Genomic DNA, 13,961 nt, shown 5'->3' with positions numbered 1-13,961 from the left:
TGTTTTATTGTGGGAACTTTTATTGCTTTCTTTTATTATCTCAGGCAAGTTTAACAAAATCTTGTAAAATTTCTTTTTTGAGAGAACGTATGTAACAGAGCGCATACGAGCACATGGGAAAGAATGGATGGCAAGCGATTGTATTAGCAGCAGGAGCAGAGTTTGAACGTGTATGTAAATTAGGAAGTATGCACAACCTGGCGTGAAAAGAAAAAGGAAAAAAGAACACCACATATTCGGTAGAAAAACGTTGATGCCGAAGGAGATAGATGCGTAAAGTGAAGGTGGGAATAGGTCGTCTGTGCCCAGTGTGCAGTCGGAAGAAAGAGAAAGGCTCCATGTTTGATGGACATGTGGCAGCGAAAGACTATGACCTTCACCTTCACCGAGGTGAACGATTTATATGACCTTCACCGAGGTGCGCGACTTGACACACAAAAATAAACCGCCTCTTAATCACCTGCTAACGCACGTGTCACTGTAACGTCCAATGACAACAACAACAACAACCTTCTCACTCGACCTGCCTTCATACCACTATCTCAATCCCTTCTGTTGTGCATGCGCCTGTAGATTCCTGACAACCTCGAGACTTCCGCTTATAAAAACCCAAGTTCTGTTGTCGCGCATGCCTATACAAGGCACAAACACGAGGGCGTTTGTTGTGTTGGTAAGTACTACACTCCCCCCTGATCTGATGATCACATAGAGTGCACTCCGGGGGTGGCCTCTTAGTTCGTTGGCTTCTGCGAAGGGTGGTATTTACACTCTCGGATTCAGGTTCTGGTTCTGGTTCTGGTTCTGATCCTGCCTGATCAGACGAACTACAACTACCACTCTCTTGCTTGGTGACCTCACTCATTAGCAGCTCATCATCTGATGATTCATCGCTCTCTGTAGTTGTGGGATGTACTTCACTAGCTAGGCGAAGATCGCGCACATGGCGTGGGGTTCCATCAACAAGGATCAACTGCTGGCTGACCACTCCAGATATTCGTCCTCGCTTGAACTTGGTGGTGCACCGGTTTCCAGGGGGTCTAACCCAAACTGGATCCCCTACCTTGTATTTGTTATGACTCTTCTCGTCGATTGGTTGGACAGTGTCAATGCCCTTTATCCTAACACGGTATTTGTGTATGGCATTGGCCGGTGCTGTTGTTAGTGTTTTCCCATCCTTTGGTGTGATGTTATACCAATATGTGGCCTCCGTAATGGTGCATTGCTTTCTGGCAGCAATTTTCTTGATGCTGCGATGGCTCCTCTCAGCAATGCCATTCCCTGATGGCACATGAGCACATCGCAGTCATAGTCGAACACCCCACTCATTCAACAACTGCCGAACTTGGTGGCTACAAAAAGCAGCATCGTTGTCGGTCAATATCTCTTCCGGCACACCTCACTCAGAAAAGATAGATGACAGTTGGTGGACAACATTCGCTGAGTCCTGCCTGGTCATTTGCCGCCACACCGCAAAACGAGTGGGTCCACAGTCGATAAGGGTTAGAAAGGGCTTACCACTGTAATGGGTAATATCCATCGCTAATCGTTGCCACACATGCTCAACTTCCAATCGCCCCTTCTGCCATTGCTCAGGTGCAGGATCGATAAACTGGCATGCCTCACAGTGCTTGATGATCTGCCTGACATCCACCCTTGTCACTGCCGGGTCCACACGCCTCGCAAAATACAAAGTTCTTTTGATACCTGGATGTCCACTCTGCACATGAATTCTTTGATTTGGCATGAGCTAATCGCGCCAACTGTGCAAGATCGAGCAGTGAACTCCACGCCTGTCTTCACAGCTTCATACCATTTGTGAGGCACACGGGTTAGTTGGTCTGCACGATTATAGTGTGATTATAGTGTTACACTCTCCGACAGGTCATATTCTGATACCAGACTCTTCAGGGTGTTTAGCCTCCGCCGAATTAACATCTCACTGGCTGCCTTAGTACGGACTCTTGTTTGTCCCGAGAGAGTGTCGGACACCCAGTGGTAGACGCAGAGAGAATCCGTGTACAAGTGTAACTTCTTCGACTGCCATTGCAGTGCCAGATTTAAACCCTTCACAACAGCATCCAGTTCTGCCAGGGTCGCAGCCAGCATGCATCTTCAATTACATTTCCACGTTGCTCCAATAACACTCCCAATGCCAAAGAACTAGCGTCAACCCACACATTCAAAGTGTCCCCATCGACACACTATTCTCCACGGGCAGGATCCTCCTTGTTAACTCTCTCTAGGGTTTCTGTCGTCATCAGAGTTAGAAGAGCATCATCAGATACATCATCCCAACCTGTAGTTACTAAACTTGCCCTGCGTTTGATGACGCCCATAGCTGCTTGGAGCCAGCCACACACTGGTAAGTGACCAATAAGTTTCCCACACAAGGAAAAAATAGTCCGCCACGTAATAACATCAGGGATGGTTGGAATCTCACTGCCACGCCTCCATCGTAAGGTACCGTCTTTCCCGCAAACGTCCAATCCTAATACCCGTGCTCCATCCTTCAGACGTTTGGGATCCTTGCACTCCAACCTGAATTGAGCTAACTTTTCTCTGACGTGTGACGCAGATTGTACGTCTTCATTGACATACATATCATCAATATAGGCCGATGTTGCGTCCTCAGTGGTCTTTTCCTGGGACAACACTGCATTTACGATGGTCTTCATGATTTGCGGTGCCACATTCAGCCCAAAGCCAAGCCGAGTAAGGCAGTATCTCTGACCCCGGAACCACACTGTCTGGAATGGCCACAATGTCTCATCTACTCGCACCTGCAAATAAGCCTTCCGCAAGTCTACTATAGACACATTGGAGCCCTTCTGGCGCCATTCTCTCAGCTTGCTGGTGCACACATCAGCATCGGCAGTGTACATCTCAATGTATCTATTGTATCCAGCACCGGACGAACTTTTGATTTGTTATGCTGGACTACTGCCATTAAGGGAATCAGACCCTTGGGTGGTCCCAGCTTGTTGGGGTAGGGGATCAGCTATCCATCCTGGATCCATGCCTCAAGTTCCTTCTTGTATTCATTACGGGCCTCATCGGGTATCGAGTACTCTGCAATGCTATTCTTGAGTTCGGTTGGTGCCCTTCCTTCTGTCCACTTCCACGATGCAGTCCATGCTTTTTGGTGAGGGTTGTAGTCCACCTTAAAATCAGGCCGATCAATGTGAACTGCAGTACACACTGGGGTTTCCAAAAATCGCACAGTCCCATCTCTTCCGATAACCACTCCCCCCAGTGCCTTAATAGCATCATATCCCAACAGTACATCGAATCCCAGCAAATCCCCTCGCATCACCAGCACATTAATGTTTGCGGCCACACCAGAGTCTGTGTGGACTTTGGCAGTTCCGGCTCCACAGCAAGCTTGCGTATTGCCACCTATTGTGGTTACTTTGATGTTCTGCTTTGTCCAGTTTCAACACAACTTGGCACTCATGATGGTGTGTGAGCACCCGGAGTCAAGAAGAGCTGAACAGAGCACTTGGTCCACATACACATTTATTGTCGGTTGCGCCTCAATTAAATCTTGTCCGGGGAACAGGGCGGCGCTGACGTCCTGCCCCCTGATGCATTTCCCGCACAATTTTGGAATAAATGTCCATAGCTACCACATTGGAAACAGCGCGGGCGCCCCCGCCCCTTGTTAGTAGAATTTCTTGCGATATGGCCTCGCTGGCCACAGCAGAAACATCTCCCATTGGTCGTGGGTCTCAAACTGGGACTCTTTTCAGCATTAGTCTTGGCTGCCTGCGCCATCATTACAACCGGTTCCCTCAGGTCCTCCTCATCTCTGATTATGGCTCGAGCGCGTTCTAACAAATGTTCCATGGGCGTTACAGATACGCTGGTGGAAGCCCTCAACAGTTGCTTAACATGGGTGGGAAGGCCGGCCACAAACGCATACGCCAGTGTTTGCTCTGACACTCCATTGCCAAATAGAACTGCAAGTTTCTTCAGCTCCGCGAAGAAGACGTCCACAGTTTCTCCTGGCATGAGCTTCCTAGTGGCAAATGTTTCATAGGCCGTACAGGGATCCATGGCAAATGCCTTGTATAAAGCATTTTTTATACAGGTAATATCAGCCTTCTCCACAGCACTCAGTTGCTGATATACACTCAGGGCGCCTCCAGCCAATCTCAGGGGAATCACGGTAGGCACCTCCTTTACTTCACAGAGGTTGCAGGTCAGCTCAACCCTTTCGACCCAGTCGACAACAGAAGTGGATCCGTCGAATTCGGGTATCAGTTTTAAATCAAACTTTGCTCCAGCCATAGTCGTCCAGGAAAAGAGACAAAATGAAATTGCCGAAATAGCTTATGACCTTCACCTTCACCGAGGTGAACGATTTATATGACCTTCACCGAGGTGCGCGACTTGACACACAAAAATAAACCGCCTCTTAATCACCTGCTAACGTACACGTCACTGTAACGTCCAATGACAACAACAACAACAACCTTCTCACTCGACCTGCCTTTATACCACTATCTCAATCACTTCTCTTGCGCATGCGCCTGTAGATTCCTGACAACCTCGAGACTTCCGCTTATAAAAACCCAAGTTTTGTTGTCGCGCATGCCTATACAAGGCACAAACACGAGGGCGTTTGTTGTGTTGGTAAGTACTACAAAGACTTTAACTGGAGAGCAACAAGTGCAACATCACATTACAATTATGATCATAGATAAACAGTCGAAAAATACCGCAAATACAAAAGAAACATTAATAGAACACAGTGCTGTTGTAGGAGACCATGAATATCGTATTTATGTGATATCACTGTTCGAATGTGGCACTAGTGTGAATCAAGTATTGCCTACCTTTAAACAGTATTTCATTAGAATTACAAAAAAAGTAAATAACAAGTGAAACGTCAAGTAATTAAAAAAACATGAATAAGTTTACTTACATCACATTTGCTTTCACAATCAGTGAGAACCCCTCCTGCTAGGCTACATGGTTTCATACACTGAAAAAGAAAACATGCCAAAATGAATAAAAATATACAGTTAATTTTTATCTAGGCAAAAACACACATCAATACAGGTTTTATTGAAATTTAAAAATATGAAGGAATAAAAATAAATACGAAAGCAAATCTGCCATGAAAGAAAAGACAAAATAATGAATATATAACAGTATTTAAAGCAAAGAAATATTTATGTCATATTAAACATCTGATAATCTTTCTAGTTTGTTTGTGCATTGAATGCTAGTAAAAACGAATAATATAAAACGTGGTAGTGGACAAAATGGTAGGAGGAGAATATATGAAAGATGAGCAGTAATGTAAGAGAGGAAGAGTTAGACAAAATGGTAGGAGGAGAATATATGAAAGATGAGCAGTAATGTAAGAGAGGAAGAGTTAGACAAAATGGAAGGAGGAGAATATATGAAAGATGAGCAGTAATGTAAGAGAGGAAGAGTTAGACAAAATGGTAGGAGGAGAATATATGAAAGATGAGCAGTAATGTAAGAGAGGAAGAGTTAGACAAAATGGTAGGAGGAGAATATATGAAAGATGAGCAGTAATGTAAGAGAGGAAGAGTTAGACAAAATGGTAGGAGGAGAATATATGAAAGATGAGCAGTAATGTAAGAGAGGAAGAGTTAGACAAAATGGTAGGAGGAGAATATATGAAAGATGAGCAGTAATGTAAGAGAGGAAGAGTTAGACAAAATGGTAGGAGGAGAATATATGAAAGATGAGCAGTAATGTAAGAGAGGAAGAGTTAGACAAAATGGTAGGAGGAGAATATATGAAAGATGAGCAGTAATGTAAGAGAGGAAGAGTTAGACAAAATGGTAGGAGGAGAATATATGAAAGATGAGCAGTAATGTAAGAGAGGAAGAGTTAGACAAAATGGTAGGAGGAGAATATATGAAAGATGAGCAGTAATGTAAGAGAGGAAGAGTTAGACAAAATGGTAGGAGGAGAATATATGAGAGATGAGCAGTAATGTAAGAGAGGAAGAGTTAGAGCATAAAAAAACAAAGAAGAAAATGGTAGGAGGAGAATATATGAAAGATGAGCAGTAATGTAAGAGAGGAAGAGTTAGACAAAATGGTAGGAGGAGAATATATGAAAGATGAGCAGTAATGTAAGAGAGGAAGAGTTAGACAAAATGGTAGGAGGAGAATATATGAAAGATGTGCAGTAATGTAAGAGAGGAAGAGTTAGACAAAATGGTAGGAGGAGAATATATGAAAGATGTGCAGTAATGTAAGAGAGGAAGAGTTAGACAAAATGGTAGGAGGAGAATATATGAAAGATGAGCAGTAATGTAAGAGAGGAAGAGTTAGACAAAATGGTAGGAGGAGAATATATGAAAGATGAGCAGTAATGTAAGAGAGGAAGAGTTAGAGCATAAAAAAAACAAAGAAGAAAATAGAATGATGGAATAATTTTGTTATAATTAATGAAGGTATGATTACAGAAGAATGGAAGGTTCTATTTATAGACAGGGGTTATAGGAACTGACCAATCAAATAGAAAGACGCTCAGCAACCAACCAATCAGAAACTGGAATCACTCCATAAACCATATACGATATCTGCACATACTTTTCGTTCTTAACACAATTTGATTTGATTTTTAGGCTTTTTAGGCTATCCAACAGGAAACTCTATTCTTCATCGGCAAGTTCTATGGATTGGCTAACAAACTATATCTTTCATCAGATTTCACACTTCAACAGTTCTATGGGTGGCTATACAAAGGAAACTCATTCTCTTCATTTCTAAGACCAAAATGGTTTTCAACTTAAAAGTAACTTTACTTCGATGGATTGTGTGACATTCGCTGTTGGGTATGTATATAATTAATACATGCGAGTCTCGGGAAAGGACCGATCAACGAATGCGCTAAGCTATGGTTTTCCTTTCGCCGTCGAGATCAACAACAATAGAGATTCGAATATATTTATTTTTGTTGGCTTGTCTCGACTAGAATCCATAGCGCGCTGAGGTTATGCGGAATTATAAATTCCGTCGTGTGATATTTTACATACGTCAAACAACAAAAAGAAAACCAAACAGCGGATTATATTTTAATTCCAAACCACGAGTGCATCACACGCGATTTTTTTATTATCCAATATAGAAAATATAGGGAAAGGGAGATTTCTCTTGTTTTTTTTTTATTATTATTATAGAATGAAAAGTCATATTTCACGTTACTTTATGTGTCAGTTCAATATATTTATGTGCTGAAATAATAAAACAATTATTCATACATTAAGTTTGAATTTGATTTTTTTTTTGTTTTTATCACTTCTTCAAAACTTCGATCTTTTTCTTTTCTTTTAAACATTCGATCCTTTTTTCTTGTATTCATGTCCATCATGCATCCGCATTTCATGGTAGAGAAAAGAGGGAACATATATGCAAACATTTTAGATCTCTTCCGAAACTCACATTTGGTTTCATCTTTCTCTCTTTCTTTTTTTGTTAAAAAACTATAACCCCGCTAGGAAAAGTTCTTTCTTCTGCTTTTTCGTATTGCCTTCCGCATTACAAGAAAAGATGCCTGTATTTACCTTAGATTCTTCCAAACTCATATTCTTCTCCTTTTCCTTTCTCTTTTTTTTTTTTTTTTTTTTAAGTCTTGATGGGATTAATTCGGTAATTCTTTTTTTTTTGACACTCCATGTGGCGAGTTGCGTCCACACCATTTTTAAATCTTCGTGGCAACTGAAACTTTTTGCCGCCTCAGTTATCTCCCTTCGCTTTTGCTTCTGCTGGTATTCTTTCTCTTTCTCTTTCTTTCTCTCTCTCTCTCTCTCTCTCTCTCTCTCTCTCTCTCTCTCTCTCTCTCTCGTTATCTTGTCAACGTGCTGTTTCGACGGATTTGTGTACCTTTTTCGTGTGGGCGCGTCGTCACACCGTTCTCCATAAAATAAAAAAAAAATTATCAGAATTTTTTTTTTATTTTAAATCTAGTCCCTGGATTGCGTATAATTTATTTGTTTATCTCAGCATCTTTTTATTTATTTATTTATTTATTTATTTATTCCAGTAAAGCAACCGGCCCTGACGGTATTCCAATTATAGTACTCAAAAAACTTCAACCAGAACTAGCACTCATACTTACAAAACTGTTTAAACGTTGTCTTAAGGAAAATTGCTTCCCATCACCCTGGAAAATCTCATCAGTATGCCCTGTATTTAAGAATTCAGGTGATCGCTCATCTCCCTCTCAGTACAGGCCAATAAGTCTCCTGTGCGTCATGAGTAAGTAAAGGCCTTTGATAGGGTATGGCATAAAGGTTTACTTCACAAGATCTCTAGCGAAGGTATAGCTGGAAATGTCTTCTCGATTATTAAATCATTTCTCTCTGATAAGTTCATAAGAGTAGTAGTTGATGGGCAAAAATCAGAAGCGCACAGTATAAATGCTGGAGTCCCTCAAGGGTCCATCCTGGGCCCAACTCTTTTCCTGATCTACATTAATGATCTTCCAAATCACATCCTTACATCATTCGTAGACATTTTTGCTGATGACACTACCATCTATGGTAGCACATCTAAGACAGTAAACGACCAAGTTCTCTCCGATTCTCTCTCCTCTGATCTTGATCACGTTGTACAATGGGGAAAGGAGTGGCTGGTTACTTTTAATGCATCTAAAACCAAGCTTCTATCTTTACATCATCAACATTCTGATCCCCATCTGGCATCAATTAAAATGAATGGCTCTCGTCTTGGGGAGGCCTCAAGTTTTGACAGGCTTCTGGGCTTGACCTTTACTCCTGATCTTAAATGGAATACGTACATCAAATCTGTTGCCAAGGCCGCTGGAAAAATGGTCGAATCCTTCTATCGATCCAGTAGATATCTCACTGCTGATGCAATTCTCTATCTATATAAGAGCCAGATACGTCCAAGGATGGAATACTGTTGCCACATATGGGCAGAAGCTGCTAGAAAAGACTTGTCCTGCCTTGATAGGGTTCAAAATAGACTTCGTGGCCTGGTGGGAGATGTCCTTTTCTCTTCGCTGCAACCTCTATCTCACAGAAGAGATGTTGCGAGTTTGTCTCTGCTTTATCGTTATTTTCATGGAAAGTGTTCGACTGAGCTTCAATCTATGCCCTCCCCTCGCCAAACTTTCCCAAGAAACACTAGACTAGCTGAACACATTATCAATAATTTTCCCCACTCTTTATCTGTACTTAAACCTAAACATAGATTCCATGATCAAAGCTTCTTTCTTAGAACTGCACGCCTGTGGAATTGTCTTCCGTTTTCCTGCTTTCCAGCTGTCTATAATATGGTTGTCTTCAAGTCCAACGTGAACAAGTTTCTGATGAGCCGTTCCACTTAAGTTAACAAATTTACCGAACTTCCATTACTATCGATTACTATATTGTCCTTTTGACTACTCTACACTCTTTAACCCTTATCCTTGAGTGGCCTATCGGCCTTGATAAGTGGTGACGCCTATGTAAAAAAAAAATTTTTTTATATCACTTGACAACGCGAAAGCGTGTCTGCTACTTTGTTCTTTGTTCCTTTGATATGTTGTATTTTCAAAGGATATTTCTGTAAGGTTAAAAACCAATTTTGCAGTCGTCTATTTTTGTTTCGCATTTTGCTCAAAATCGGATCATGGTCGACATACAATTCAATTGGATCTTTCCCAGATGTGAGGTATATTTCAAAGTTATCGATTGCAAGAATAACCGCCAATGCTTCCTTCTCGATGACGGAATAGATTTTTTGATGTTTGTTTAGCTTTTTTGAGAAGTAGCTAACCGGTCCCAAGTTTCCTTTATCGTCTAACTGTGATAATACAGCTCCTACTCTAATATCACTAGCGTCAGTATGCAGAGTGAAAGGTTTATCAAAATTCGGGGCTAATAGTACGGGCTCCTCCTCACTAAGCATTTTCTTTATTTGCTCAAAAGCCTCTTGGCATTCTGCCGTCCATTTGAATCTGTTGTTTTTCTTCAGGAGATCAGTTAGAGGCGTGGCAATACTTGAAAAGTTCCGACAGAATTTACGGTAATAGCCGGTCATACCTAGGAATCGTCGGGGTTTTTTTTGCGGTTTTAGGTCTGGGATATTCCATGATATTCAGTATTTTTATTTCACTCGGACTGATATTTCCGTACCCGACCTTGTGTCTTAAATACTTGACTTCAGCCTTTCCGGAATCACTCTTTTCTAGATTGATCGTCAATCTAGCGTCATTCAGTTTCTTGAATACTCGTTTGATGATGTCTAGGTGTTTCTCCAAATCATCACTATATATCACGATGTCGTCGATATAGACGCTTACGTTCGGAATTCCTGACAGGCATCGATTCATTAATCGAGTAAAGGTGGCTTGGGAATTCCTCATCCCAAACGGCATTACGTTATAGTGATATTTGCCTCCTGGCACTACAAATGCAGATTTCAATTTTGCTTTTGCTGTTAAAGGAACTGACCCTTTAAGTAAGTCGCACTTGGTTATGTATTTAGGTTGCCTATTTGATCAATGCAGTCGTTCATCCGAGGGATGGGGTATGAATCTGTTTTCGTAACCTCATTCAGCCTCCTATAGTCTGTACAGAATCTGACTGATCCGTCTGGCTTATCCACTAGGACGCACGGGGACGCCCATTTGCTTCGACTTGGTTCGATGATGTGGTTCTCTAACATGTACTCAATCTCTTTCTGGATGATTGTCTGCTTCGTCGGATTGACTCGATAAGGATGTAGTCTTATCGGTTGTTCGCAAGTTCCACATTTTGTTCAATAATATCTGTTTGCCTGCGAACATTCGAAAATAATCCAGGTACTTCCTGCATAGCTTCCTTTAACTCAGTTCTTTCCTTCTCCGCCAGGTGCTTGAGCTTGCTATCAATATTTTCCATAATTATGGAGTTATTTAGTTTCATTGGGATGTTCTTAATTTCAAAGTGGTCATCTCCATCTTTTTCCCTTTCTTCTGTAGTAATGACCTATCCTATGGGTCGTTCAGGGTCATTCTTACGTTCTGAATATTTTTTCAACCGGTTCAGGTGACATATCTGTACCCTGTTCTTCTTTCCGAATATATTCACTTTGTAATTTTGGTCGTCGATTTTCTCCAATATATTATGGGGTCCATTAAATCTTGCTTCAAACGGTGATTTAACCGAGGGTGCAAGAACCATAACCCTGTCGCCTCTTTTGAATTCTCTCCCCTTAGTCTTCCGATCATATAATTTTTTCATTCTGGTTTGATTTTTCAGCATATTATTTTCTGCGATATTTCGGCATCTTTTTAGAGTATTTTGCAACTTCGCAACATGGGTTCGGCCCATTTATCTGAATTTTCCCAGTCTTCTCTAATGGTTTTTATCGGGTTTCTCATTTCTCTGCCATATACCAATTCGAAAGGATTCTTGTTTAGTGTCTCTTATGGCAAACAATACGAACGGCAACTCTTTGTCCCATTCATTTTTTCCTTTCTATACAGTGTGCTCGCAGCATGCTCTTAATGGTAGCATGAAATTTTTCCAGCGCTCCTTGCGATTGAGGATGATAAGCGCTCGATGTAACGTGTTGAATTCCAAACGTTTCTGTCACTTTTTTAATAATTTCGACGTGAGATTTGTTCCTTGATCAGACTGTATAATCTTTGGTATCCCCATCTTTGTAAAGAAATTTAATAATTCCTCGATTATTTTTCTAGCGGAAATATTTCGCAATGGTATTGCTTCCAGAAATCTTGTGTTAGCACACATTAATGTTAACAGATATTGATGTCCTGTCCTTGTCTTCGGCAAGGCTCCTACGCAATCTATTAGTATCCTGTCGAACGGTTTCCCGGTTATGTATATGGGTTTAAGTGGTGTTGGGGGAATTCCAGACTGTGGTTTCCCTGCCGTTTGACATGTTTTACAAGATTTTCAGATTTCCTTGACACTTGTTTTTATTCCGGGCCAGTAAAAGTGCCTGGTTAATTTTTCGTAGGTCTTGTTCACACCTAGGTGCCCAGCTAGTGGAGCTTCGTGTGCTAACCTTAGCATTTCTCTCCTATAGTCACTTAGTAAAACAATTTGGCATCGCATATCCCTTCTATTTCCTTTTTAATATTCTTTCTTCTATAATGTGTTGCTGTTTATACCGGTCACTTGTGGGCTTGTTTATTTGTTCAAATATTTTTTTTAAGCTGACATCCTTTTTTTAAGCCTCTTTTAATTCCTCTTGTGATTTTTTTAACATTGAGTCCTCTGTCACCGACTTGGTAGAATGGCATTGCCTCCCTGCTTTCCTTCTTATGTGCCGTCATTTCTCGTTCTCTGTTCGTTTTTCCTTTTCCGTTCCACAGATTATATGCTCCCATACTTCGTCTGGGGTCATATCCGTCTATCTCGTTTATTTCTATGTTTACATCATTCCCCAGTAATAAATCTATGTTTTTCATAGGGAGTTCATCGATGATTCCCACCTCTATTATCCTCGTAATCTTCCCTGCCTTCAGCTTAATCTTTATCACTGGTATCTTCATATCACATCCTCCTACTCCTCTGATCATCACGTGGTTGATAATTCTGTTTCGGGGCGCCATCTTTCTTAGAATCACCGATTGCGCGGCCCCCGTATCCCTTAATAATTTTATCGGTATTTCTCTTCCATCCTTCCTTATTATCGTTCCCTTTCTCATGAACGGTTTATATATATCGTGTTTTGGCACTGACGAAATTACTCCTTGTGGCTTAGTTCCCACATTGTTCTTTAATTCGGTTCCTCGATTCGATCTGCATTGAATTGATATATGTCCTATTTTTCCACATTTATAACACGTGGGTGGGTTCATCCTCTGTAGCTGTGTTGGTCGGCCATTCTTTGAGTTATCCCCTCGCATAGCGATTTCTTTCGGTTCATTTGCCCGATTTATTATTTGCAGTTTATTTCTTTCTTTCTGACGGGATATTATATATTCGTCAGCCAATGTTGCTAGCTCACTGCCTGATTTTGCTCCTTTTTCATTCAAGTGTATCCGCATGTCATCAGGTAATCCATTTAGAATTTCTTCGATCAGGATGAGCTGTTTGATTTTTTTTGGGTCTCAGTTCACCCCTTTTGAATCATACCATTTATTCATCGCTCGTTACTTTTCCTTGACAAACTCTCTGAACGACTACGTTTCGCTTTTCTTTATCGTTCTGAATTTTTGTCGATAAGCCTCTGGTATTAGTTCGTAACTGCTCAGTATGGCTTGTTTCACTGTATCATAATCTGCCCATTCTTCGGCCGATAATGCTGTAAAAGCTCTTCGTGCTTTTCCTGTTAACGTGCTTTGTATAAGTGTGGTCCACTTTTCCTGTGGCCATTCCATGTTGACCGCCATACTTTCAAAATGTGAAAAGTATTCGTCTACACTCTCCTCTGTAAATTTAGGTACTAGCCGTACCTCTTTCGCCAAATCGAATCTGTCTCGGTTCGTTTCTGTCATTGCCTCAGCCAACCTGATTTCTCTTATCCGAATTTCTTGTTCCATCCTCGCTTTTTCCAACTCGACTTTTGCTTCAATTCTATATTTTTCCAATTCTAGTTGTTCCCTTGATAATTCGTTGTAGTCACTGTGCCATTCATCTAGCGTTTCTGGCGCGAAGATCTGTTCTTCCACCATGTGCTCCAGTATTATCCCAATAATTTTGTTTTTTCTCATGGCCATTTTTGTTTCTAACTCCAGTCTCTCTCCTACTGCAATTAGCTTGCTTTTCTTCATTTCTTCAAGCTTTTCGAGAGACTTCATTTAGGAAATTCTCCACTCTTCCTGTAGCCATTTTTCTTTTCTTTATTTGTCCGCCTATTTTTTTTTTTTTTTTAGTTATTTTCTTTTCTTTTCCAAGAACTTTGTTAACCAAAAACAATGTTTTCCCTGACGTATCTATATCACTTGGCTGTCGAGCCCCCTTTATGTGATTTGTTCGCACGTCTGGTTGTCTAGGACAGTATTCAGGT

The 13,961-nt window shown here is 41.1% G+C and overlaps 1 protein-coding gene across 1 annotated transcript in view; it reads right to left on the bottom strand.

Moving 5' to 3' along the window:
- Positions 1 to 10,422, bottom strand: part of LOC145291304 (anosmin-1-like) — a 555,266-nt gene extending 544,844 nt beyond the window's left edge. Inside the window, exons 1-2 of the mRNA XM_080137002.1 lie at positions 7,556 to 10,422; positions 4,928 to 4,987 (exon numbers count right to left, since the gene is read on the bottom strand). Of these exons, the coding sequence (XP_079993128.1) occupies positions 4,928 to 4,987; positions 7,556 to 7,690 (195 nt within the window). The 5' untranslated portion in view covers positions 7,691 to 10,422. The remainder of the gene's footprint in view (positions 1 to 4,927; positions 4,988 to 7,555) is intronic.
- Positions 10,423 to 13,961: the final 3,539 nt, after the last annotated feature.

The sequence above is a fragment of the Euprymna scolopes genome, chromosome 12 (genome assembly GCF_053919585.1).
Source record: "Euprymna scolopes isolate OS-2025 chromosome 12, ASM5391958v1, whole genome shotgun sequence".
In the NCBI taxonomy this organism is placed as follows: domain Eukaryota; kingdom Metazoa; phylum Mollusca; class Cephalopoda; order Sepiida; family Sepiolidae; genus Euprymna; species Euprymna scolopes.
Note: the sequence above shows the minus strand (reverse complement) of the source record. Positions and strands in the feature narration are given on the sequence as shown.